The following is a 25,935-nucleotide window of genomic DNA, read 5'->3' as shown; positions in this document are numbered from 1 at the left end:
TGCTTGCCATCATGTTATCCTTAGCTGACTTCTTTGCTAGATTCAATTTCCTAGTAAGTTCCTTCAATTTCTCCTTACTTCCGCAGCCATTTCTAACTCTATTTCTTTCCAACCTGCACCTCCTTCTTAGTTTCTTTACTTCCCTGTTATAATATAGTGGATCTTTACCATTCCTTACCTCCTTTAAAGGTACAAACCTATTTTCACATTCCTCAACAATTGCTTTAAACCCATCCCAGAGTCTGTTTACATTTTTGTTTACCATTTTCCAGCGATCATAATTACTTTTTAGAAACTCCCTCATGCCTGTTTTATCAGCCATATGGTACTGCCTAATAGTCCTAATTTTAATACCTTCCTTTCTTTCACATTTATTTTTAACTACGACAAAAACAGCTTCGTGATCACTAGTACCTACCATCTATTACTTCGGTTTCTCTATAGAGCTCATCTGGTTTTATCAGGACCACATTCAAAATATTATTCCCTCTAATTGGTTCCATCACATATCGTGATCTTAGCAACGGGATATCTGTTTCACGTTGAATCCGAGCCTCTGGAAGGTGTATTTTCTTTTCAAAAATCTCACTTCCATTGCCCAGGATTCAAATCATGACCACCTTGGTAAGAAGGGAATGACTATACCACTCAGCTATCACATTATTATTATTATTATTATTATTATTATTATTATTATTATTATTGTGGCGTGCTATCAGGGTCCTGAAAAATCGCTACTTAGAGAGGTAGCGTGTTCTTTTATCCTCGAAATTTATTAAACTACTATTTACAGCCTTGATCTTAGAATAGTTCACTACATAACTCTTCTCACTTGGCGTAATGAAGACCGCCTTACACCTCGCAGACACACTGATTCGCGACCGTCTTGTAACTCACTCACAATCACTCGCAATTTATTCATTTACTGACTCACTGTTGCCGCCTTCGCTCTTTATATAGGCAGCGGAAAATTTACGCAGTTTCCGCTTTCAGATCATTCTGGTCGCCTTGTTCATTATTAGTCAGCTTTCAGCTTCATCTAAGGGGCTACATCTTAAATCATTGGCAGTATCGGGAATCGAACCCGAGCCTCCGAGGACGGCAGATATTAATGCTAATCGTTAGTCAGCTTTCAGCTTCATCTAAGGGGCTACCTCTTAAATCATTGGCAGTATCGGGAATCGAACCCGAGCCTCCGAGGACGGCAGCTAGTAATGCTAATCGTTACGTTGCGGAGGTTTGTCTCTGTAATATCGTGTCCTCGTTCCGAGGTGTTTTACCTTTTTGTTTCAGGTGCACCCCTAATTGAGGTCAATTGTATGTATCTGTTTAATCACATATCAGCCCTCTTGCAAATCTTACACTTTTGGCGGTACCGGGAATCGAAGAACTTGGGGCCCCAAGGACGGCAGCTTATTGTGCTAACCGTTGCACTACGAGGCAGATAAAAGACTATTTTTTCTCTGCATATTGTTGAGTATTATAAAGTTCAGCAAGTCATGGTAGGTGAATTCACGTCGTATGAACTCAGCAATGTGTTATCATGCCACACGTAACTGAACGACGTAATGATAGTAAGAGCTGATTACATCATTTCCCCCTCTCGGCCGTAATTGGCTTTGAGAAGTGCATAATATCTATGAAGAGTCTGCAGGCTGACGAGTCGTTATCTCACTGCACCATGGAACGTTGGGTGGGTCGTGTTGCTTTGGTCACAGGAACTAGTGCTGGTATAGGTGCAGCTATTGCCTACCAGTTACAAGATCACGGCATTAATGTTGTAGCAGTAGCACGGAGAGTGGAGAAGATAGAGGTGAGTTTTCATTTGTTATATCAAAGCCCAAGCAACACTACCATAATTATAAGTACTGATGGTAGATTTTAGCATTTTAAACATTAAATTTGGCAGTTTCTATCATTATCAATGTTGGTATTTAGCATTATGCAGAGTTTCAGGATGAAAGGGAAGTGATATTTCTTTCTTAATCTGTTAACCGTCCAGGATTGGTTTCTCCCTCGGACTCAGCGAGGGATCCCATCTCTACAACCTCAAGGGCAGTGTCCTGGAGCGTGCAACTTTGGTTAGGGGAGATAAAACTGGGGTGGAGGACCAGTACCTCGCCCATGCGGCCTCACCTGCTATGGTAAACAGGGGCCTTGTAAGGGATGGGAAGTTTGGAAGGGATAGACAAGGAAGAGGGAACGAAGCGGCTGTGGCCTTAAGTTAGGTACCATCGCGGCATTTGCCTGGAGGAGAAGTGGGAAACCACGGAAAATCACTTCGAGGATGGCTGAGGTGGGAATCGAATACCCCTCTATTCATTTGACCTCCCGAGGCCGAGTGGACACCGTTTATGTCTTCTTTACAAGAAAAAATACAATGAGCCTCTCACGATCACGACTTTTGTACTTTTAAAAATAAAAACACTTTCCTATCAGCGAGGTTATTGTCTGAAATTCGCGTAATACGCGGCTATATTTATCGGCATGAGTTGAACTACGTACGTCTTGACTTATGTTGCCTTCCATAGTTTCGTATATTGAGAAAACGAGGACGTTTGAGTAAAAACTTGTACCAGATATGGGTTACGAGAGCAATGCAATGATGACAATTTGAACTCTTTAGTGAAAAGTACTCTCGTTCAGTGAAATGAATGATTTTCTTTTTTTCCATTCTGGAATATGAAAACATATGATCTCTATCTATCTTTAACCAAACGGTAGAGCAATTCGCTATTGGCTGTGAGTGTAAAAGCGTCTTCATGCATAACTGCGCCTAAGCTCTAGGACGTCAGTTACTACGTAACTGAGTGTCATTCATATTACTCTACTTTTATTTCGAGTTAGTTATTATTCAATATTACTTATTTTAATTATTTGAATTATTTTTATTATTCTCATCGCTATTATTCCCATTATTCTTATTATCATCATTATTGTTATCATTCGTCTTATTATTATATTATTATTATTTTCTTTTTTATTCTTAATCTGTTTACCCTCCAGGGTTGGCTTTTCCCTCGGATTCAGCGAGGGATCCCACCTCTACCGCCTCAAGGGCAGTGTCCTGGAGCTTCAGACTCTGGGTCGGGGGGATACAACCGGGGAGGATAACCAGTACGTCGCCCAGGTGGCCTCACCTGCTATGCTGAACAGGGGCTTGCGGGGGGATGGGAAGATTGGAAGGGATAGACAAGGAAGAGGGAAGGAAGCGGCCGTGGCCTTAAGTTAGGTACCATCCCGGCATTCGCCTGCAGGAGAAGCGGGAAACCACGGAAAACCACTTCCAGGATGGCTGAGGTGGGAATCGAACCCTCCTCTACTCAGTTGACCTCCCGAGGCTGAGTGGACCACGTTCCAGCCCTCGTGGAACTTTTCAAATTTCGTGGCAGAGCCAGGAATCGAACCCGGACCTCCGCGGATGGCAGCTAATCACACTAACCACTACACCACAGAGGCGGATCTTATTATTATTACCATTCTTATTATTCATATTATTATTACTATTCTTCTTAATTTTCCTATTATTATCCTTATTAATTATCCTATTATTATTAGAATTCTTGTTACTACCTTTACCCTTCTTCTCACTTGTATTTTTATCATGATTATTATCTTTTGAAACACATGCAAGATGGACTTTTATGTTTTATTCAGTGTTTTAGTGCTAAGACAAGCACGAAAAAGAATTTTTGGTTTTGTATGCATTGTAATACTTTATTGCTATTTGTTTCTTGTTTAATTTCCTATGCTTGTCTGAACACGCACGACAGACTTAGTTTTATTCGAAGTTTCAGTACACAGAAAAGCAAGAGAAGAACTTTTCATTTTTATGTATTGCATATTTCTTCTGTGGTGTAGTGGTTAGCGTGATTAGCTGCCCACCCCCAGAGGCCCGGGTTCGGGTCTGCCACAAAATTTTAAAAGTGGTACGAGGGCTGGAACGGGGTCCACTCAGCCTCGGGAGGTCAACTGAATAGAGGGGGTTCGATTCCCACCTCAGCCATTCTCGAAGTGGTTTTTCCGTGGTTTCCCACTTCCCCTCCAAATACCGGGATGGTACCTAACTTAATGCCAAGGCCGCTTCCTTCCCTCTTCCTTGTCTATCCCTTCCAATCTTCCCATCGCCCACCTGGGCGAGGTAAGTTACTGGTCATTTTCCCAGTTGTATCCCCCGACCCAAAGTCTCACGCTCCAGGACACTGCCCTTGAGGCAGTAGAGGTAGGATCCCTCGCTGAGTCTGAGGGAAAAACCGACCCTGAGGGGTAAACGGATTAAGAAGGAAAGAAAGAAAGAAAGAAAGAAAAGAAAAGAAAAGAAAAGAAAAGAAAAGAAAAGAAAAGAAAAGAAAAGAAAAGAAAAGAAAAAAGCATATTTTTGTATATTATCTGTATTTTGTTTCATATTCACTTTGTATACAAATGTATAAAAACTTCACAATAAACGGGGGACTGTTGGGGGTTTAATCCATGGGGGTGCGAAGCGGGTTTCTCTCCTGGGGTCCTGTTGTGGTTGCCTTAGCCTCCGCACCATACATTATCATCATTTCCCCTTATGTATGTGCGATACATACTTTCTCAGTGCTAATTTCCGCTCCATACTTGTTTTTCAGATACTACGGCCAAAGAGCCCTCACCGGTGGTGGGAATGAAATAACTTACCTTGCTTCGCTTCGCGTTAAAATGTGAAGTTTATACGGTCGCACGCCATGGCTAGCTGGTTCGAGTCCCGTTCGTCTATACTAATATATAATATAACTAATATATTGTGCCCTTTTCAAGGCACCCAATGCGGTGGTCTTCTTCCTTGGCATGTGCGCCGGCTGCTCCTGCAAATAATGACATTTAAAAATACCTACCGCCTCATGTAGACTCTTCTCTTCAGGCGTGGTGCGTTCTTGGATCCCTCGGGTTGATGGACCACACGTCGATCGGGGGTGAGGAAATGAAAGATAGGGTAAACTAAACTATTAAATGACGGTACCCAAAGACTGAATTAAAATTTAAACAAATAAAATTATTTATTTAACAAAATTTGCAAAGTGCAAAATGAAAGTAAAATGGTGTAAAATAAAATAATGTGAAATGAAATTAAAATTTAAAACAAAAGATCTGCATTACAATAAGTTAATTATCTGCCTTAATACATTTCGACTGAAGGTCGATTAAATTTAAATCTTCTGGGTTACATCGAACCACTGTCTCCATGACGATGACGTGACCACATTTAAAACACTGGTCAAAAATACAGCCTCATTTGAATAAATGATTTGCAATACCTTGGAAAATGTCCTCTCAAAATGAATTTGAGTAATTAATTAGTTAATTTGTTAATTCATCAAATTGACAGTGACTTTGAGGTGTCTATCAAATATTTAACCCATATTCAAATTCAGTTGGGAAACACCCAACTCTAAAATAATAATAGAATACACTAACCATGTGTAACAAAAAAAACATGGACATGGTACTTTATCCGTTATATAACCTTTGCCACATACTTAAACTACTCGTGGCTGAAAACAAGAAAATTTATTGAACCAAAAACTGAGTGCTACCATCACTCATTTAATTAGTTAAACATTACTTATTTAACTGTGATAGTCTGGACGCTTAAAACACTTAAATTAATTAGTCCAAGTGCCTCAAGTTTACATCTTAAATGAAAGCGATCCCTTTACATCGTCAACTTTACCTAGTTTGCCGCTGCCTGCATTTTCATTGCGAATGCATATTTGTGTGGTACCAAATCTAGATGTAGGCAGATTCCATCTTATTTATGTAACTCATTTGCGGCACTTGTGGTACAACTGCTTATTAAAGATCGCTTCATTTGCCTAACTGAAAGGTAGTGGATTTCTAAGGCTTGGTGATTACTAACTGTTTTCTGATGTGAGCATACCACTACTATGGTTTTGACTATGAACTAATCGATGATCTATTACCCTAACAAATGAAATCGTATTTACATAAATGAACATGTCAATGGAGAAACACTGCTCCCAAGAAATAATGAAATTAAAATAACCTGACTACACCTATTTTATTTACATAAATTAAATACAAACACTATTCACGTATCATCAGATTCTAAAATAATACGGTGACAAATATATGCAAAGAAAGGATATTATTACAAAAATCCAGATCCCAAAAATCGCTGCCTAATAAAATTTTAAAATAAAAATGCGCAATATCGAAGTATAAAATATTACCCTGATTCAAGAAGCAAAGTTATGTGAATTTGATGGCAATCTTCTAACCTCAGACGAAAATGTCTGGACATGACACTATTCAATCTTTACGGACAATAATTATTGGTATTACATGTCATCAATGATTATACATGACTGTCGAAACACACATTGATCGGTCGCTCTGTTCACAATTCACCTCGGACTCTAACTTGCATGTTTTCCGAGCATCTATTTTCCCTGGAAACTATTTGAAACAATACAGGCTTTTCACCTACAACCATCACACATGTCGTCGCATATTTAACACTCTCGGTTAAATTATTCATCTCTCAATTCTATTTATCCATCAATATTCTCGACGTAGTAACTCGTAGTACGGCCTCGCTCGTATCAGGCGGGCGAAATAACTGTGTCGTTCACATATCCATTTTTACGACATTATTCATGACATGGTCCAAATATCACATTTTCCATTTTTCAACGCAGATCGTCAGGGATATTACTATTACTTTGCTCGTTATTTTGGTCATCTACCGTTTCACATATTATGAAATATCAGAGCTAACTTATCAATGGCTTCCTGTCACTAATTATTTAACTGAAATAACGAGATTGCCTCTCAAAAACACGGCTATCGAAATGTGTAACCACGTTTACATAAGGAAATTAAATTTTGCGTATCAACCATATCGTCGCGAAATACAAAGTATGAGAGCTACCGGAAACGGTCATCTGAATAATGATTACATAACATGAAATAATAAACTGAATGCGCTAATAGCAAAAGTAAACTTTTAAACTAACATGGCGGTATCTACAAAATCAAATCGTCAACAAAAATACCATTCGTTACAATTATTATTATTATTATTATTATTATTATTATTATTATTATTATTATTATTATCACTTTAAAATCTGCACTACACTGTATGTAAATTTCTTAGTAAAATAGGATTCTCATATGTCAAAATGACTTACTTCAAAATGATCCAGAAATAATATAAAAAACATTTACTTAAGGAAACTACGCAAATAACACTCGCTAACACTTATTATTATTATTATTATTATTATTATTATTATTATTATTATTATTATTATTATTATTATTATTATTATTATTATTATTATTATTATTACGATCATGATTTTTATAATTACTATTATTGTGACACTATGGCATTTATATTCCGAGTCGCCAAATATAATTGTCGTAGTCTCACGTTTAACTCAAAAATAAAATGATATCAAACTATAATTAATACCATCCGACAAGTGAATTATTTACAATCCTATCTAAAATTCCAAACTACACTTTTGATCATCGATTGTTCATAGTCCTACATATTTACATATTTATATTCTGCTCATTTACCTTATTTGTGCTGGAGGCAGGTCGGATCACCCTCCGGCCTCCGTCATGATGAATTTAGTACTCCATCTTCAAGCTGATGTAGTTATCCGAGATGTCACACGCACAAACTTGATGCATTTTTACGATAGCGTTGCACACGTCCACATTTATATTAGCACTCGCATTTTAACACTCCTATGAAGATTATTCAATGACACTGCATTGAGCATCTGACGTGAAGTTGAAAGTCTGGACTCCGCTACCTGCCTAGCCTCCTACTGTCGTCTCTCTCACCCCTCTCAGTTTGTTTGTGTAAAGGATTATTGGTTATTCACCTTCTCTGACCATAACACTGGACTCAAGGTCTTAGTGGCGCAGCATTCCACTAGCGAAAACAAAGTCCTTCTCCCTGTAACTGGCTTGACTAATTCTGCTCCCAAATATCTCACTTGCAATAGTAGTTCTATGAGAGTGTGGAAAAAGTTAAATGTAATGTTCCCGATGATATGTGGAGAATTTTTGTAATAATCGTCCTCCAAAATATGACCTTTCCACAAAATATACAAGCTACACGTGAACTAGGGAAAATGTTATGCAGCTACGTGTTACGAAGGGATTCATTGTTCATCTCGGTCCTAGCACGTTATAAGTTCATTCAAGGCAAGTGTTGAGAATATAACTATCATTGTCATTTGTTAATTTAATTGCCTGATTATCTCTGCATAAACTAAAGTTGAATAAAAGTTTATCAAAGTGTTCATTTCGGCTAAGATATTACTCACACAAGTAAATACATTACTCACTCGGATGCCAACAACTGTCTCTTACCGCGTTCCGCAGAGTCGCGTCCGTACATTTAAGTTCTCCCGCAAGACTGTTCGGACAAGAGCAAATTCTCAAACAAGACTGAAGATTCGTACAAGACTGAGAATTCTTACAAGACTGAGATTCACCACACTGGTGTCGTTGGTTTTGTAAACTGTCCTCCCCCACTTCGAAAATAGTTCTATGGAAGGGATGTGGCGTAATAATCCTGCACTTGGGACCGATTTATCATACGTCCGTAGGTTAGAATTTTAGGAAATGTGTTCTAAACATTCCTAATTTTGGTCCGATTTACGTGTTACATTGCGTTATGAGAAACGATCACAGGTTAATTTATACGATGGCGCGCGTCACTGGCTCTATTTTCTGCAAGAGTATGGCACCTTCGCGCCATGACTGTTTATTTCCTGGGCGATACCACTCTTCCATGTAAAATTGAACATTTCTTATTTAACCACTGATTAACCACACATTTGCACTGATAAATCCTCAAATATTGTTTGGAAGTCAGGACACAATCTTTCACAGCTACTTAGGGCACCAAATCGCGAAATACTAGCTGTAGATTCCCGCTATGATAAGACATTAAAATTTGCAATTTTGTGATTGGCTGAGACGTTCGCGCTCTTAGTAGCTTGGATTCTTCCACTTTCTGCCAAGGGATGACGGGCATTATTCGTTTCTCTCTCCCACATCTAGGTAGGGCACATTCCGATGTGCGGATTCACGTGGGAACTGGATAGAAAGTTTCCACCTCTCGTCGGCATCATAAACATAATTGGACGTACCACTCAGGCCAGCTATTTCCTGTTCGTGCCTTAAGACGTATTCTGTGGATATATTTTCAGTCTGAACGGCGCCTGAATGTTGCTTTTTGAGACTGCAAGCTTTTCCCAGCCTACTGCAGCATTCCCATATGCGAATTATTAAACATTTAATTTATGCATCTATTATGCACATTCGCTTATGGGTGCAATATAAAGAGGTAAAGTTTGTTTGTATGTAATGACTAATCTCAGGAACTGCTGGACCGATTCTAAAAATTACTTCACTAATGTAAACATTCGTTATCCCTGACGGACAGAGACTGTATTTCATATTCAAAACAATTCGAGGGGAACACGGTGGGAGATATAAATATAACAGGCTAATACAGGCAAAATATCTAATTTGTTGTACAAGGACGAAACAAAGCTCAATTTAAGCCCCTTGACGCAAAGAATACAACTCAGTAAGCTCCAAGGGCCCGAAAACCATGTTTTAATTAAACTGGAGATAGAAAGTAAGTGAAGAAGGAGTTGAACTCTCTTTATGAGGATACTTATATCTCAAAGACTAAGATGTTACAGACGTGAAACTTGGTATTTGGAATTTCCTATAGAAATAACGAAGGCCTTTTTGGTTTTCGACATAAAAGAGGACTGTTTCTCACATATCCATGTCGCATGTTCCATATTTAGGTCTGCCAATATCTTGGTTGTTTTAGCCCCAAAAGACAATGCCACAAACGTGGTTTACAAAGAGGTTCTGAGGTAAATGAAATGGAATTTTTCGGTGATTTTTTATATACTTTAGGGATTTACAGATAATGTCTTAGTGCAATACCGAAGAACAGGTATTTTTTTATCAAATTAAGAAATCCTCGCGAGCGAAGCCGTGGGTAACAGCTAGTAGAAAATATTTTTATAATCAGAATGTTGGCCGGTAGGTTAGGGGAGGTGCTATTCGACCAGGAATAAGCTATGTGCCGGCACCGAGCTTCAGCCTCTCTTTTCCTACTATCATATATCATGTCATTCATTTCAATTTTCGATCCTCAAAGACTATATGAATTTCGTGCGTTCAGTTTTTCTTAAATGAGCCGACTATCGAACGTACTAAAAATCCGGAAGACGAAAAGTGTAAACAAAGTCAAAGATGCAAAGATGAAATATGCAGTTACAAAAAGCAATTGAAGTTAAAAAGATGCATTTGGAGTAAGCTGAATTAAGTGAAGTAAACTCACAGGAAAAACAAAGAAATGACTCTAAATTCGACGTCTAACATAAGAATGTCAGAAGACGCGGAGAAAATGAGACAGGTTGAGTTAATGAAATGGGATGAGGCAACCATGGCCCCCCTTTACGCTATTTCAGTTGTAGGTCAGCTACTTATTATGAACAAGAAGTCACCTTTTGATAGAAAAGTGATCTTGCTTGGTGCAGACTTCAGACAGTGCCTAGCAGTAATTCCTTACTGTTACAGAACATATGTTATCCAGTCAAGTTTAAAATATTCTATCTTATGGCCCAAAATTAAGAATTAACTTCGCGCATGAATTCCAAAACTCGAAAACGGAGAACGAGGCCAAATGGCACTACTCAGAATCAAAAAAAGGGAAATTAAAAAAATATTGTAACGAGATTCACTTGGTTCTTCTTATCATCCAAGTCAGAGTACAATGTTTTCCAAACTGGCATTTTTTGAGCAATAGGTTCAGAATGGTTTGATAGGTGATCAAATAACGCAAACTAACATTGACTCCATAGTGTACGATGATGTTAATGAAGTGAATAAAGCTGGTTTGTGCAATGGGTCGAGATTGAATCCATGGAATCTAGACAAAAATATCGTTCATGCAGAAATTCAGACAGACTCAGTTTCAGGAAGAAAGTGTTTTATTCCAGGAATTGATTTAGCAGCTGTGAATCCGGGTATACCATTCGTTCTTAAAAGGAGGCAATTTCCTATAAATTTATCCTCCTCTGTCACCAGGATAAGCTTTTAAATTGGGATAAATGTCCCCACTCCAGTATTTTGGACAGTTATATATAGGTTCCTCAAGAGTACGCAGGTCCATAGACGTCAAAGTACAACTCCGAACTATAACTGCAGTCAATATGGTTTGTAAGAAAATTAATAGACTACCTGTTTTGATTCTATTCCAATACCCTATAAAACCTGGAACGTGTAACTTTTATTCATACGACATATTAATAGTCCATTTGGAATGTTCAATTACTTTATAGATAGTAATTTCGACTGTCGAAGACAGGCTTACATACTAGTGTCTTATAAAAATGTTATTCACTCTTATTTATATTTATTTATTTATTTATTTATTTATTTATTTATTTATTTATTTATTTATTTATTTATTTATTTATTTATTCAGGAACAGCTACAGCATAGCGCCAAATTACAACGATCCGCGAAAACATATTTCGTAATTTTTACTCAATTTCTCACTTTAGCGCGAATTAGAAAAAACAACAACACAAATTTCCTTATAAGTGCCAAACATTTTCTTTTAAAACATTGGCCACATGTTTATTTATTGTGATTTCGAAAATCTACCATCTCTTGTTAAGAATAAAGAACACAGAAATTTTCATTCATTTTGAGGAAAAAGTAGCGATGAAAATACAAATATAAAAAATACGTTTAGAATAATTAATTATACAAAGGTGTGTCAAAACGTTTCTCTATTTTATTGCACAGAAACAAAGGGGTACACACCACACAATTTGCGCTTATTCGTTTTTAATTTTATTTGATAGATAATAATGTCGTATGGACAGGCATGGCGCAGGTCTTTCGAACTCACATGTACAGGAAACCTCCACGTCCGTAAGGACGGCACAAATATCCAGTCCCCGAGCCAGAGGAATTAACCAATGCAGGTTAAAATCCCCGCCAGGGACAGGAATGGAAGCCGGGACCATTTGAACCGAAAGCCATTTGGCAATGGAGTCGGACGTCCGACAACTCTCACCTTGTTTCGTTTCTGTATACATTTTCATTCAAAAATTCCGAGTAGCTCTCTTATTTTAGATGCAAGAAGTATGCAACAAATTTTAAGTTACTGAAATAATGTGTGTTATCTTTTAACGTGTGTGTTCAAATGACAAAATACAACCGCCTTTATTTCAGTTTAGAGGTACATGTTCCATTCGGAATGAATCTGAGAAGAGAAACTCCTCCCGTGAGGGATTAGAAGAAGGTCATCGACAACCTCAGCTACCAATCCATGAGGACATTAATGGCAATGACACCAATTGGTTCCGCTACTGAAACCCTCTATTCATAAAACTAACACCTTGATAAAACAAAACTTCAACCTTCATCAAACATGATTGCAAATAATAAGGCATCGCCACACCTCTGTAGTTTTGTCTGGTAGTAAAATCCATGCCCGCCTCTGTGGTGTAGTGGTTAGTGTGATTAGCTGCCACCCCCGGAGGCCCGGTTTCGATTCCCGGCTCCGCCACGAAATTTGAAAAAGTGGTACGAGGGCTGGAACGGGGTCCACTCAGCCTCGGGAGGTCAACTCATAGAGGTGGGTTCGATTCCCACCTCAGCCATCCTGGAAGTGGTTTTCCGTGGTTTCCCACTTCTCCAGGCAAATGCCGGGTTGGTACCTAACTTAAGGCCACGGCCGCTTCCTTCCCTCTTCCTTGTCTATCCCTTCCAATCTTCCCATACCCTCACAAGGCCCCTGTTCAGCATAGCAGGTGAGGCCGCCTGGGCGAGGTACTGGTCATCCTCCCCAGTTGTATCCAGTGACCCAATGTCTTACACTCCAGGACACTGCTCTTGAGATGGTAGAGGTGGGATCCCTCGCTGAGTCCGAGGGAAAAACCAACCCTGGAGGGTAAACAGATTAAGAAAGAAGAGAGTAAAATCCATGGGAAATATATCTACCCCGTAGAACATGCTTGATGCCATTGCGGCTCATTTGTTTTCGTATCCAATTTGCAAATAGCCATTTTTAGAATGCATATTTTGAAACCCATTTATCTCAAACTGTTTTTCAGAATAGTTATTTATTTATTTATTTAGGCCTATTCTATATTATTTATTTATTTTTTTTATTTTTATTTTTTTTGCTATTTGCTTTACGTCGCACCGACACAGATAGGTCTTATGGCGACGATGGTATAGGAAAGGCCTAGGGATGGGAAGGAAGCGGCCGTGGCCTTAATTAAGGTACAGCCCCAGCATTTGCCTGGTGTGAAAATGGGAAACCACGGAAAACCATCTTCAGGGCTGCCGACAATGGGATTCGAATCCACTATCTCCCGATTACTGGATACTGGCCGCACTTAAGCGACTACAGCTATCGAGTTCGGTATTCTATAATTTTAACATCACACTATCAGATCGACGGTTTCCGGCAACGCAAGGAAAGGATAAGGCTACGATTGGGAAGGTAGAAGCCGTGGCCTTAATGAAGCTACAACCCCAACATTTGCCTGGTGGGAAAATGGGAAACCACACCAACTTCAGGGCTGCCGGCGGTGGAATTCATACCCTCCATCTCCCGAATGCAGCCACACAGCTACGCGACTCTAACCGCACGGCGTATTTCATTCCAGCAACACTCTCCAATATCATTTCATTTCATCTGTCAGTCATTAATCATTGCCCCAGAGGAATGCGACAGGCCACGGCAGCCCGCACAATTCCTATCCTCGCCGCTAGATGGGGGCTTCATTCATTCCATTCCTGGCCCGGTCGAATGACTGGAAACAGGCTGTGGATTTTCATTTTCATTTTTCACCCTGTCATGGTAGAGCTAATCTGCTGGAGGGTGACGCCCTCTCTCAGACCAGGCAGGCGATATGTTGCGGTGATTTGAGGTGCGGAGAAGGCGAGATGGGAGCGACTGTAGCCTATAAAAGGAACGGCCCAGGCATTCTCCTTATCGAGGAAGAGAATGTAAAACCATGGAAAGTTATCAGACATCCGAATGCAGACCTGTAAAGCCACGTTAAAGCCATGGCCACTGTTAGTTCCCTAGAACACTAACCCTTCGTAAATTTTACGACGGTAGGTAGCAGAACGGTATAGTTTATTGCCTTCCGCGCATGCGTGCCTGCCGCCGTTTTGTGTAGCTGATTTTTTTCGAGCAGTTATTGACTGTGGCAGGTGCGATTGTTGATAACTTTTCTCATTCTTGTAATAATTGGGTGGGTGTCGTCATATTGACGAACGGTTAGTGATAGTGTGAACTTGTAAGTATAATGTATCATCATGCTTTTTTTTACATTTAAACTTATTTTACTTATTTTCTTGGTAGTTTTGGTTTCTTTGCGATGAAAATAACCCACATTCATAATTTTACGGGTTTATTTGAATATATTGTGTTATAAAATTCACTTCTTATAAAACGTGTTCATTTAATATTTTGTATGTGTCAAGTTTTCTATATTTAATAAATAATCGCTTAAAATTATTTAATATCTACCTATTTTGATTCCTGTTAAGTTTACGACACTATAGGAACTCTAAATAACCAAAATTTTGCCGAATATAAGCTGTTACGTAGAAAATATAACAATTATAAATTGGAGTAGTCAAATTTATGAAGGGTTAGCAATAATGCGTGGCGAAATAGGGTTAGTGTTCTAGGGTTAAATCTACTCTGCTCCGTGAACTATAAACAAACAAAACATTAAAAGATTCCTTTGAAGTCCTCTCCAGGTTTCCATTTTCTTCCGACCATCGAGCTCTCGACCTTTCTTCTTCCTAATTCTGTAACCGATACTTGCCAGTTACCATTGCCATTCTTGTAACATTGTTATTGTTAATAATTTACTGTTGGTATTTAATATTGTTGTTTATACCGATTGTTATCTTTTATACTTATTTAATCTTCTTATTAATATTAGTGTACAATGGCGCTCCATAGTCTGTATCTAATAATTAATTTATTAAATAAATAAATATATATATAATTGAACAGAAATACAGTAATAACCAGCCGGCGCATACAATCTTCGAGAGAACTACATTTCTTCCGCAAAAGAAATATATATATTTAAAGCTCCGTAGCCTGCGACGGGATTGAGGCAGGACAGATCTGTTAACAGAGTTCTTTTTTATATTGTTTGCAGGAAGCTGTGGCCAAAGCCAGAGAGGGGGCAAAGACTCGGGGCCGTTACCATGAAACGAAAGTGACTCCTGGTAAACTGTATGCCAAGAAATGTGACATCGCTAAAGAAGAAGATATCCTGGGTCTCTTCAAATGGATAAAAGAGACACTGGGAGGTGTTGATATTCTGGTGAACAACGCAGGACTCGCAAAAATGACAAATCCTTCAGGTACTGTGTTCACTTGTCAGTTACACCTTTCAATTATGGAGTGTATAGGGAAGATGATAGCCGGGGATGAATATTGTTCATTTAAGGGCACTGACAACATAATTATCAGCCGTCGGTGATAGTGCAGGAAAAGATAATTATTAGTAATAAATAAACAGATACAGTAGAAAGCTGATTGTCATTAATTTTCGAAACTGAGAACCTCGGGATTAGGAATAAAAGCATTGCCAGGAAAAGCAGATAGCGAATAGATCGAGTGCATTCTCTGCACCAAAATCACTGTAAGCAGAGACAACAGGTTGTTCTCAAGAAACCTACTCTACGTCAGAATATTTTATTTTATTTTATTGTCACCGAGGTCAGGAAGGTACAGTATCCTAGTTCATGGTGCACCGCTTGAAAAAGGCAGACATGTGTAGATGAGCCCCCACATTACAATTCGAGGGCTCTCAATCAGCCCAGAATGGATTTCACCTAACTACGACAGACGTTACAGTTGTCATTTGTAACTGTCTGAGAGGGGCGGATGACCTCAATGTGTGACCCCTCAAAATAATACTAATAATAACAAATCTTAGAAAATGCCATAGTGCCGTAATTTTGCCTTGAGAATGAACAAATATCAATGAATACAGACACGAATATCTCACCCCCAGGTACACTTAATTACTAACTTAACTGCATTTGATTCCGTAACCGTAAATTCAAGCGATGAACGCTTAACCGACTAGGCTGCCCCATCGTAAGACTGTAATAACTAATGGCAAGTATTTTCGTATGTTCTTCGATCTTATTTTTCAATATATTAAAAAAAGATTTATGATGTGAATTTCTGCACGGTCAATGGCTCTATAGTCTAATAAATGACCCTGATGATCGAGAATAGGAATCGACATTTCAAACATACTCTGAGTCGTGGCGTGTTCAGAGAGTTAGCGCTACCCTGTCCACTGATTGTCCCTAAATCACTTAAGTTAAACACTCACACGAACTTCAGTGTACGAAAGATCATCCTGATAGACATACTGTATATGTAACAACGATATTCGGTTAAGAAAATAAAGAAACTGAGTATAAGACTATAGTGTCCTTAATAGGCGCCGAAAGGGATTAAGATAGAGTGCAAAGGAGGATTGTCCTTTTTAAAGATAGCCTTCTTAGATATAGCCTATAATGCGTCGCCTAGTTCAGGACAAGAAAGCATAATATACAAGATTGCTGAAGGACTGAAATGCCTGACAACATTAGGAGTTTCGAGAGAAAAGAAGATAAAGCATGCTTGACAGACTCGTGGATATGGGTATAATTTTACTGGGCATGTCATCGAATTGAGCGTAACATTAACTAAAAGTGGGAGAGTTGTGATTCCTCGAAGATGGAACTATCAACTGAAAGAAATAGAAGGACAATAAAGAGCAGGATAAATGCAAGATAACCTAGGTCCAGCAAAGCTAATACTGTCGGGATGGGACTAAAAAGAGAATTGGCAAAGGAAGGTTGGGTAGGAAGTATGAAAGAGAGGAGCATGGCACAAGTACAGTAAATGAAGGTAATGCCAGGCTCAACCAGGGTCTCGTGGTCGCCACTACACGCTCACTTATGACATGAACAGCAGATTCGCAAACATAATTCTATCATTCGCTTCAGAATAGACCAGGCGTTGATCAAGAGGAGATTAGAACGAGGTCTAGCTATTGTTGCACATTGGCTACATCACTATTTTGAATACAAGGGTTGCATAATGCACGGGCGTATCCAGAGGAAGGGCAAGCGAGTCAAATCGCAGTTAAACAAGGTTAAACGTGTCACACAAGATGATTTTGGTTCGAGCCTCCTGGACGTCTTGCATATCGTCGCTGCCGGGACAAAGCCTCCTATGTGAAACATTTTAGCTTAGAACTTTGGCCGGTAAGGTTCTGTCATCTAAGGTGCAATATTGTGTGAATGTTGTCAGGGCATTCTTGCTCTTCATAATGTATGTGCTGCGGGTCAGTATATCTCCAGAAATATTATCACATAGGAGGTTTTGTCCCGGCAACGACGATATTTAACTTGTTTTCTTCAACAGAATACCGTTTTAACAGATATTGAACTTCTTAAAATCGTATTTCTTGTTACAGAAGCCCCAACGGAGGAGTGGAAACTCCAACTGGATGTGAATGTCCTGGGCCTCTCTATCTGCACCCGTGAAGCTGTACAGAGTATGCGAACAAGAGGGGTAGATGATGGCCACATTATTCACATCAGCAGGTAAAGTGGAATGCACTATTTGTAATACAAAGCGTGTAATGGTTTCCGAATAATAAACATTGATATTTGCTTTACGTCCCACGAACTATTTTTGCTGTTTGCGGAGACGCCAAGATTCCGGGATTTAGTCCAGCATGAGTTATTTTACGTGCGCGTAAATCGGCCGACATGAGGCTGATAATTGAGCGCCCTCAAATACCATCGGACTGAACCAGAATCGAACCTGCCTTGTTGGAGTCAGAAGGCCAGCACCTCAACCGTCTGAGCCACTGGGCCCGGCATCACGGCTTCCGAATAAATGAATAGTGGTTATGTGATATCGTGTTCTTAATGGTCATTAGTTTCGTACAATATCAATTGTAAGTGTAAATGTATTATAAGGCAGAACCGGTCAAAACTTACACATATTGCGGCCGTCCGACGCCTTATACAATTCCCACCAGCTTCCGCCCTCCAGACTTCTGTGTCGGACGTATAAGAACCACTGATCAATCAGTCAATTCTGATCTGCATTTAGGGCGGTCGCCCAGGTGGAAGATTCCCTATCTGTTGTTTTCCTAGCCTTTTCTTAAATGATCGCAAAGACATTGGAAAATTATTGAACATTTCCCTTGGTAAGTTATTCCAATCCCTAACTCCCCTTCCTATAACTGAATATTTGCCCCAATTTGTCCTCTTGAATTCCAACTTTATCTTCATATTGTGATCTTTCCTACATTTAAAAACACTACTCAAACTTATTCGTCTACTGATGTCCTCCCACGCCATCTCTCCACTGACAGTTCGGAACATACCACTTAATCGAGCAGCTTGTCTCCTTTCCCCCAAGTCTTCCCAGCCAAAACTTTGCAACATTTTTGTAACGCTACTCTTTTGTCGGAAATCACCCAGAATAAATCGAGCTGCTTTTCTTTGGATGTTTTCCCATTCTTGAATCAGGTAATCCTGGTGAGGGTCCCATACACTGGAACCATACTCTAGTTGGGGTCTTACCAGAGATTTATATGCCCTCTCCTTTACATCCTTACTACAACCCCCAAATATCCTCATAACCATGTGAAGAGATCTGTACCCTTTATTTACAATCCCATTTACGTGATTACCCCAATGAAGATCTTTCCTTATCTTAACACCTAGGTACTTACAATGATCCCCAAAAGCAACTTTCACCCCATCAGCGCAGTAATTAAAACTGAGAGGACTTTTCCTATTTGTGAAACTCACAACCTGAATTTTAACCCCGTTTATCATCATACCATTGCCCACAGTCCATCTCACAACACTATCGAAGTCACCCTGCAGCCGCTCACAATCTTGTAACTTGTTTATTACTTCTGTACACAATAACATCATCTGCAAACAGCCTTATCTCTGATTCCACTTCTTTACACATATCATTGATATATACTGTGCTGAAAACAAAATATGAGGACATCATTGTTAATGGGATCACAACAAAATAATCTGCCATTTGTAGATAGCACTGTTCTGCTTGCAACAATTGCAGATCTACAAACATTACTAAACTGTGTGGTCAAACACAGTCCTCAAGCAGGACTGTGTTCAAACACGAAAAAGACCACAGGAATGGTCGTAAGCAAATATGTTACTCTGTCTATTAACCTGACAGTAGATGGCACATCAGTGAAGTAAGTGAAGCCTTTAGTATCTCGGTTGCGTACATGATTACAGCTGGAACAATACTGTTGAAATTAGGTTCAGGACTGAATAGGCAAGGCTGCATTCACGCGAATGAGTAAAATCCCCTGTAACAGGGACTTTAATATTGATCTCAGTCTCCGTTTACTTCGGTATCATGTATTTTCCATCTTACTTTATGGTGCTGAGACCTGGACCCTAACAAAGAACACAAGCAAAAAAAAAAATTCCTTCCTTCGAGATGTGATGCTGTAGATGCCTACTCAGAATATCATGGGTTGATATAATACGTAGAATTAAAGTACTCCAACATCTGAACAAAGGGCACATCAAAAAGAAGAAACTAGGAAACTTTGGACATATCGTTCGAAATAATAGTACTGACTCCTTTAGGTCATCTTACAAGGTAAAATTGAAGGAAGAAGAAAGAGAATATCTTGGCTACGGAATCTATGAGAATGGTATGGACTCAGTACCCCTACGTTATTTCGAATTTTTGATAACAAGAAGCAGAATACCCTGATGACAGCAGAAATCCGATGAGGATGTGGTACAAGAAGAAGAACGCTGTCTTGACTGCAATTAGAAACTCTGAGATCAATTCTCTGAGATTCTTATTTTAAAGTGTTTTACATTGGAATATATTTGAAAAATGTCAAGTAAATGATTATGTTGAAATATAATTGTGGTTTTTTTCTGTTTCAAGGTTCCACTGTGCATCAGTAGTAGAATGTCGGTCTCTGAGATCGTGGGTCAAACCTGGGAGTAGTATTTTTTTAAGGACAGCGGCAGTTCATTCAGCAGTCCATGCCATACATTGTCGGCATATGTCTGGTCACATATTCGGTGTTCACTCATGCAACCCATTTCTTCAAGTGTTGAACCAAGGTGTTCGTATTCTGCCTTTCAGTTTTCCCTGTAGTATTATTAGTTTAGTAACAGAAGGTACGTTTGATGATTCCACATAATGTGACACATATATACCAGATTCCTTGTTGAAATTGTTTTCAAGAGTTTGGATAGAAAGCTCATTCTTTGGAGTACTAATTCAAATTTCACGCGGCCAATCTAAGAGATTTTCAGCATTCGCTGGCAGATCCACATCTCGAAAGCTATTTTTTTCGGTGGCTTCCGTCATCGCCCAGGCCTCTACAACATACAGTAGGGCGGTGAGGACATAAAACTTCACTATTCTCTTTTTGAACTTCGGGCTTAGATCGCCGCAAGCACATGAAGATGGACCTAGCTTTCTCTATCCCGCATTTGATTTCGACAGAAGGGTCCCATTTCTCGTTAATATTACACCCAAAATATACCACAATGTTTATCTCCTAGATCTGAGGGTTGTTACCATGTCTGATTATGTAAGTTTCTTTATTATGACCATGTACTTTCGTCTTCGTATTGAATCCAAAGACGTAATCCTTGTTTACTTGATAGACTCTAGTGACCCGCAGTCTCCAATAGTATCTGCAATCAGCACAGTGTTATCGACATACCATATGCTGTCGGCAAGTACAACATCGACCTTAATACTTTGCTGGGGCCACTCGAGCAGTTCTGTGAATATATGGTTTGAGTAGATGTTGAAAAGGAATGGGGATAAAGCACATCCATGTCTCACTCCTAGCATTATTCCTACGAGCATTGGCATTTGATCGTTGAATTTCACAGCAGCCCTCTGTCCCCAGTGAACATTAATAATAATCAGATGGCTTTCTCGTCTATTCCAATTTTCTTAAGCACTTTATACATTTTATCATGTCGACGATCAAAATCTTTTGTGTAGTCCACAAAGCAAGCGTTCACAATGTGATGTGCCTGCATCGTTGGCAAAGCACCTGGTTTTCAAAAAAATGCCTCACGAGTTTCAAGATTGTTACGAAAACAGAACTGTGTATCTGATGTTCTCGCATTCCACATGGATTGGACAATGGATGATTCTGTAGAATATCTTCAGCACATGGCTCATGAGGCTGATCGTTCTGAAGTATTCACATTATTTGGTCCTAACGTACATTGGGAAAGTGATGAACCAGCCAATCTTTGAGTATTATAGCTGTATCATAGATCTTATTGTACAGTACAGTAAGTATTGTGATGCCATTTTTATCCATAATTTTAATAATTTCTGCTGGTACCATCAGGACTGGTGGCATTACCTTTCATTGCTAGCTTAATTCCAAGTTTCACCGACCTACTGTGATCTCTGGTCTGTCAAATGCCTATATTGCTCTCATATCTTCGATTTCCATTAATAATCCACCATCATTGTTTATTTATGGCTCAGAATGTGTTCTGTTTTCGCTTACCTTCGCTTCTTTAATCTGTATATCTACATTTAAAGTATATTATTTACAATCTAATTTTTCGGTTTTTCTACACTTGCCACTCATCCAGAATTATTTTTCTTCTTTTATCTTCTTTCCGATTTGTTTATAGATCATCCCGTAGATCCAGATCGTCGCTTTTCTATCACACCTAAAATTTCTTGCATTATCCAGGCTTTTTGTTGTAACCAAGGTTGAAGTTTACAAAACACAACTTTTATTGCTTCACTTTATGATATTTACACAAATAACTGAAATTTATTTTGAAGCAAAAAGGAATATTGAATCTTGAGAAAAGTCTGTCTTTATACAATATGTACAGGTTTGCAGTCTTTATATACACTTCTATCTTGAAAAGATAGTCTTTGTGAATTGACACGTTGATAGTCGAGAACTATCTGGCACACTAACATAAATGTTCATGAGAGTCCTTGTTTGTTGAAGTGCCTGAATTCCTAAAAAGCAAGTTCAATTGATTGAAGAAATTCCACCTAGCGAAACTAAGGGAGCTTGCATAGATTAGGGAATGAAAATGGCTTGTAAAAGAATTACGGAACATAGGCAGCGGAAACAGGTAAGGGAGCGGTGACCAGAGGTGAAACCTCGTACTGCCAGAAATTCAGTCCACCTGGTCGAAGCACATTTTCAAGAGGAGTAGCCTCCGTGCTCGACGTAGGGTGTATTCTGGAGCTGGACACCGGGGCAAGTGGGCAAGTGAGCAGGAAGGGAGCTCCTATTTATAGTACACTCGATGGTCAGGCACGCGCACTGAGGGCTGCGCGTCGAAGCTAGCAGAATGATACACAGGCGCGCGTGCAGCTGGCTGGCGGGGCGAGAAGGGAGCGCCGGACATACAACACTTTTCTTATGTCCCTCGCCCTTAAAGAAACGATCGCTTATGTTGATCATTGCTCCCTTGAAAACATCTCAAAGGTCTTTAATTTGCATGCCATCAGGTTGGATTGTTTGCAGTTCCCGGTTGATTCCTTCATCTACTTGTACGTTTGTCTTTCCCTCTCAAGGAGTGATAGTAAAGTCGTATTTCCTGCAGAATGTTTCTAGTGGAAGCTTTCCGAGCTTGACTCAGATCTGGGTTGTGATCTGGTAGAACAGCAGCAGCTAGGTGCGTTTTCCGTTGGCCTTTCCTTTCTTTGCTAGCTTAATTCCAAGTTTCACCTATTTACTGGTTCTTCAGGATGTTTTCACGACTGTCTGCTGGTGCTTTCTAGGTGTAAAGTCTTCTGTCACGAAACTTAAGCCAACTGTTTGAAATACCAAGATAGTGTTCTCTGCAGAACAGAACCAACTTATCTCCCCTCTCGTTTCTTTTTCCTAAGCCCCATTGGTCAACGATATACTCTTCCGGACCTCTTCCCACTTTTGCAATGAAGTCTTCCATAATGATGGTCACTTCATAATTCTTGGTGTCTTTTGTCTACTTCTCCAATTTGGTCTTAGATGTCCTCCACTTCTTTATTCGTCTTTTCATTAGTTGAAGAATGTACCATATATTGAACAGATGACCTCTCAATTCGAGCATAATAATACTGTCGGAATAAGGATTGCAGATAATACAGTAACAATAATGGCGTGTGGCCTCCGGAGAGGCCTGGTGCATGTCTTTTAATTTGACTCCCTTAGGCGACCTGCGCATCGTGATGAGGATGAAATCCCCGTGCCAGGGGAATTAACCAATTATAGTTAAAATTCCCGACCTTGCCGGGAATCGAACCAAGGAACCCTGTGACCAAAGGCCAGCACGCTAACCATTTACCCGTGGAGCCGGACAGGATTGCACATGATGACAGCGAACTGCATTTTCTTGTCCACAGTAACACCAACACCATAAAGATGTTTTCCATCATCATCATTACCACTGTAAAAGACTTTACAGCCTCTACACAATACTCTCGTGCTCCCTCCATCTCACTGATACCCATGATGTTCACGTTCAATCTTCTCTTCTTCTCTATTGATGTTTAGTACTTTCCTGTTTCGTACATACTCCTTACATTCTACAGTATGTGCCTATCTTTAGAGCTGGTCGGGAGATTCTTCGCGGGACTGACGGCCAATGTCTTTGGTTTCTCAGTCATGAAGGTTCTCCTGCGGATAATTTGCATAGTGTTGTCGATGCGCCTACGCTCAGAAGCGTCTGTCACTGCACATTTCCGATGTCGTTCATCATCAGCTCCAAGACAGGACTGGCTCTCTGTTGCCAAACGCCAGGATGGTTTGTGACGCTGCCCCTAGCACGGGGAACAGACGCCCTGCGTAGCCATTCCTTACACGGAAAACAGACGCTGCTGTAGCGTGGATTTCTGTGGCAATTCCTTCACTGGGGATTCATTATTCGTCCTAGAAGTGTTGTTCCGCTCGAAGGACTTTGTACATTAGACATTCATATCAAATGTTAACAACAAGAGACTTATGAGACTATAAATGAAGCTTTAAACATCAGAATTACACTTTTATCCTAATATTCAATCAGTGGTTTATATATATATATATATCGTTTTTTTCTATTACAGTGTTGTCGGCCATTTTGTTTTCATGGCACAACTCGCCATGTACTGTGCAACCAAACATGCTGTGATGGCTCTCACTGAAGGACTGAGGAAGGATTTTGTGGAACATAAAAGCAACATGAAAATCACAGTGAGTATACTACACCAAACAGACTAGATGACTGGCTCTATAGCTTCTGAACAGAAACTTGTAATCAGCTTCATTGCATCGCACTGGAACCAAGAGGCAACCGAGGCAGGTGCGGCTTTTAAAAATGTTAATTCCGACGAAGAAAACTACTACACGTCGGACATCCATAATGGTCACTCCTTTGATGGGTGACCGCTACTTATTACGGGAGTTGTGGGATTGCTCTTACCCACACCACAACAACACTGAAGTGCTAGAGGGTACAAAATCCACCTGCAGTTAAGCAACATTCTCTATGGTCAATCAATCCATGGACGGGTGACTACTCATTCACTTACGTCGGAGGACGGTGAGTATCTCTCCCAAACACTACAATTACACGCATTGAGAGAGAGTACTGAACACAAACACACACAAATATGTTGTGATATTTAAAAAAAAAGTGTTCAAAATTTTAACTTGCAGCACTCTATCAGCAGTGTTAGAACACAGCGCCCTAGAATTACTCATAATTCTCATCAGACAGGTAACATAACTTTTCGAAAGGAAACCTTACGCCATATAACATACTTGACAACACGAGGAAAACTTCTTGTTCTAGGTATGGAAACCCTCAGAAAGGTGGGGATACAATTTGAGGAGACTGAGTACGTAGAAGTGGCTTGTCGCTTGCTGTTTAAAGGGGCCTAACATTTAGGTCATCGGCCCTGTAGCAGGGGCTAAGCGTAAGTTCAAGCAGAAAGCATGCACATTCAATTATACCAATGTCTACGCAAATTATAAGTAATGTAATATAAGGTGAATATAGTAATCATAATGAAATGAAAACCTACAACCTGTTTTCCAGTCATTGATCGGGTCAGGGATGTAATGAATGAATCATATAGGCTCTTAGTACGATGGGGTCGCCATTCCCAAAGTGAGTAATCATAATACCATAATTAATTTCATATAATATGAATATACGAGTAATAATTATTGGACTTGTTTGTCCAACCTTTGTCCCGTTTCCCTAGGGGGTCGGGTATGAAGTGAGATGAATGTGCCGTGGCGGGTTTTTATGACCGGATGCCCTTCCTGACGTCAACCTCATCAGAGGAGTTAATGGGATTAAATAAATGACGTGGTATATGATAGTAGGGACAGGGTGAAACCCGGTGCCGGCACACAACCTACTCCTGTCGAATAGCATCAAGGGGTCTCTTAAAGGCTTAACGTCTTCATCTGACGGACGAATCACCATCAACAGCGTCATATGCCCTCACTCCATATGAGCACTGCGGAGAGGTTTGGAATTTAATCCAGGCTTTTGGCACGCAATCTAGTGATTAGAAATTGTATACCACCCTCTCCCCTACCCTGCCGGCCAACATTCTGATGGTGAAAAGTTTTTCGACCAACGAGACTCGAACCGGCTAACCACGGTGTCAGACCGTTTAGACTTCAGCGCCTTAACAATCACGGCCACCAGGCGGGCTATAATAATTTTTAGACTAATACAATAAAAATAATTTCTTTTTTAATGTTAAGGCATACTCTTCAAAACTTGCTAAGTTATTTATACCGCCGCTAC

At 39.7% G+C, this 25,935-nt stretch overlaps 1 protein-coding gene across 1 annotated transcript in view; it reads left to right on the top strand.

Annotated features, from left to right (window-relative positions):
* Positions 1-1,624: 1,624 nt before the first annotated feature.
* The window catches only part of LOC136877425 (farnesol dehydrogenase), a 49,710-nt gene continuing 25,399 nt past the window's right edge, over positions 1,625-25,935 (top strand). Inside the window, exons 1-4 of the mRNA XM_067151447.2 lie at positions 1,625-1,813; positions 15,258-15,465; positions 17,586-17,715; positions 24,236-24,362. Of these exons, the coding sequence (XP_067007548.2) occupies positions 1,640-1,813; positions 15,258-15,465; positions 17,586-17,715; positions 24,236-24,362 (639 nt within the window). The 5' untranslated portion in view covers positions 1,625-1,639. The remainder of the gene's footprint in view (positions 1,814-15,257; positions 15,466-17,585; positions 17,716-24,235; positions 24,363-25,935) is intronic.

Source organism: Anabrus simplex, chromosome 7 (assembly GCF_040414725.1).
Source record: "Anabrus simplex isolate iqAnaSimp1 chromosome 7, ASM4041472v1, whole genome shotgun sequence".
Lineage (NCBI taxonomy): Eukaryota > Metazoa > Arthropoda > Insecta > Orthoptera > Tettigoniidae > Anabrus > Anabrus simplex.
Note: the sequence above shows the minus strand (reverse complement) of the source record. Positions and strands in the feature narration are given on the sequence as shown.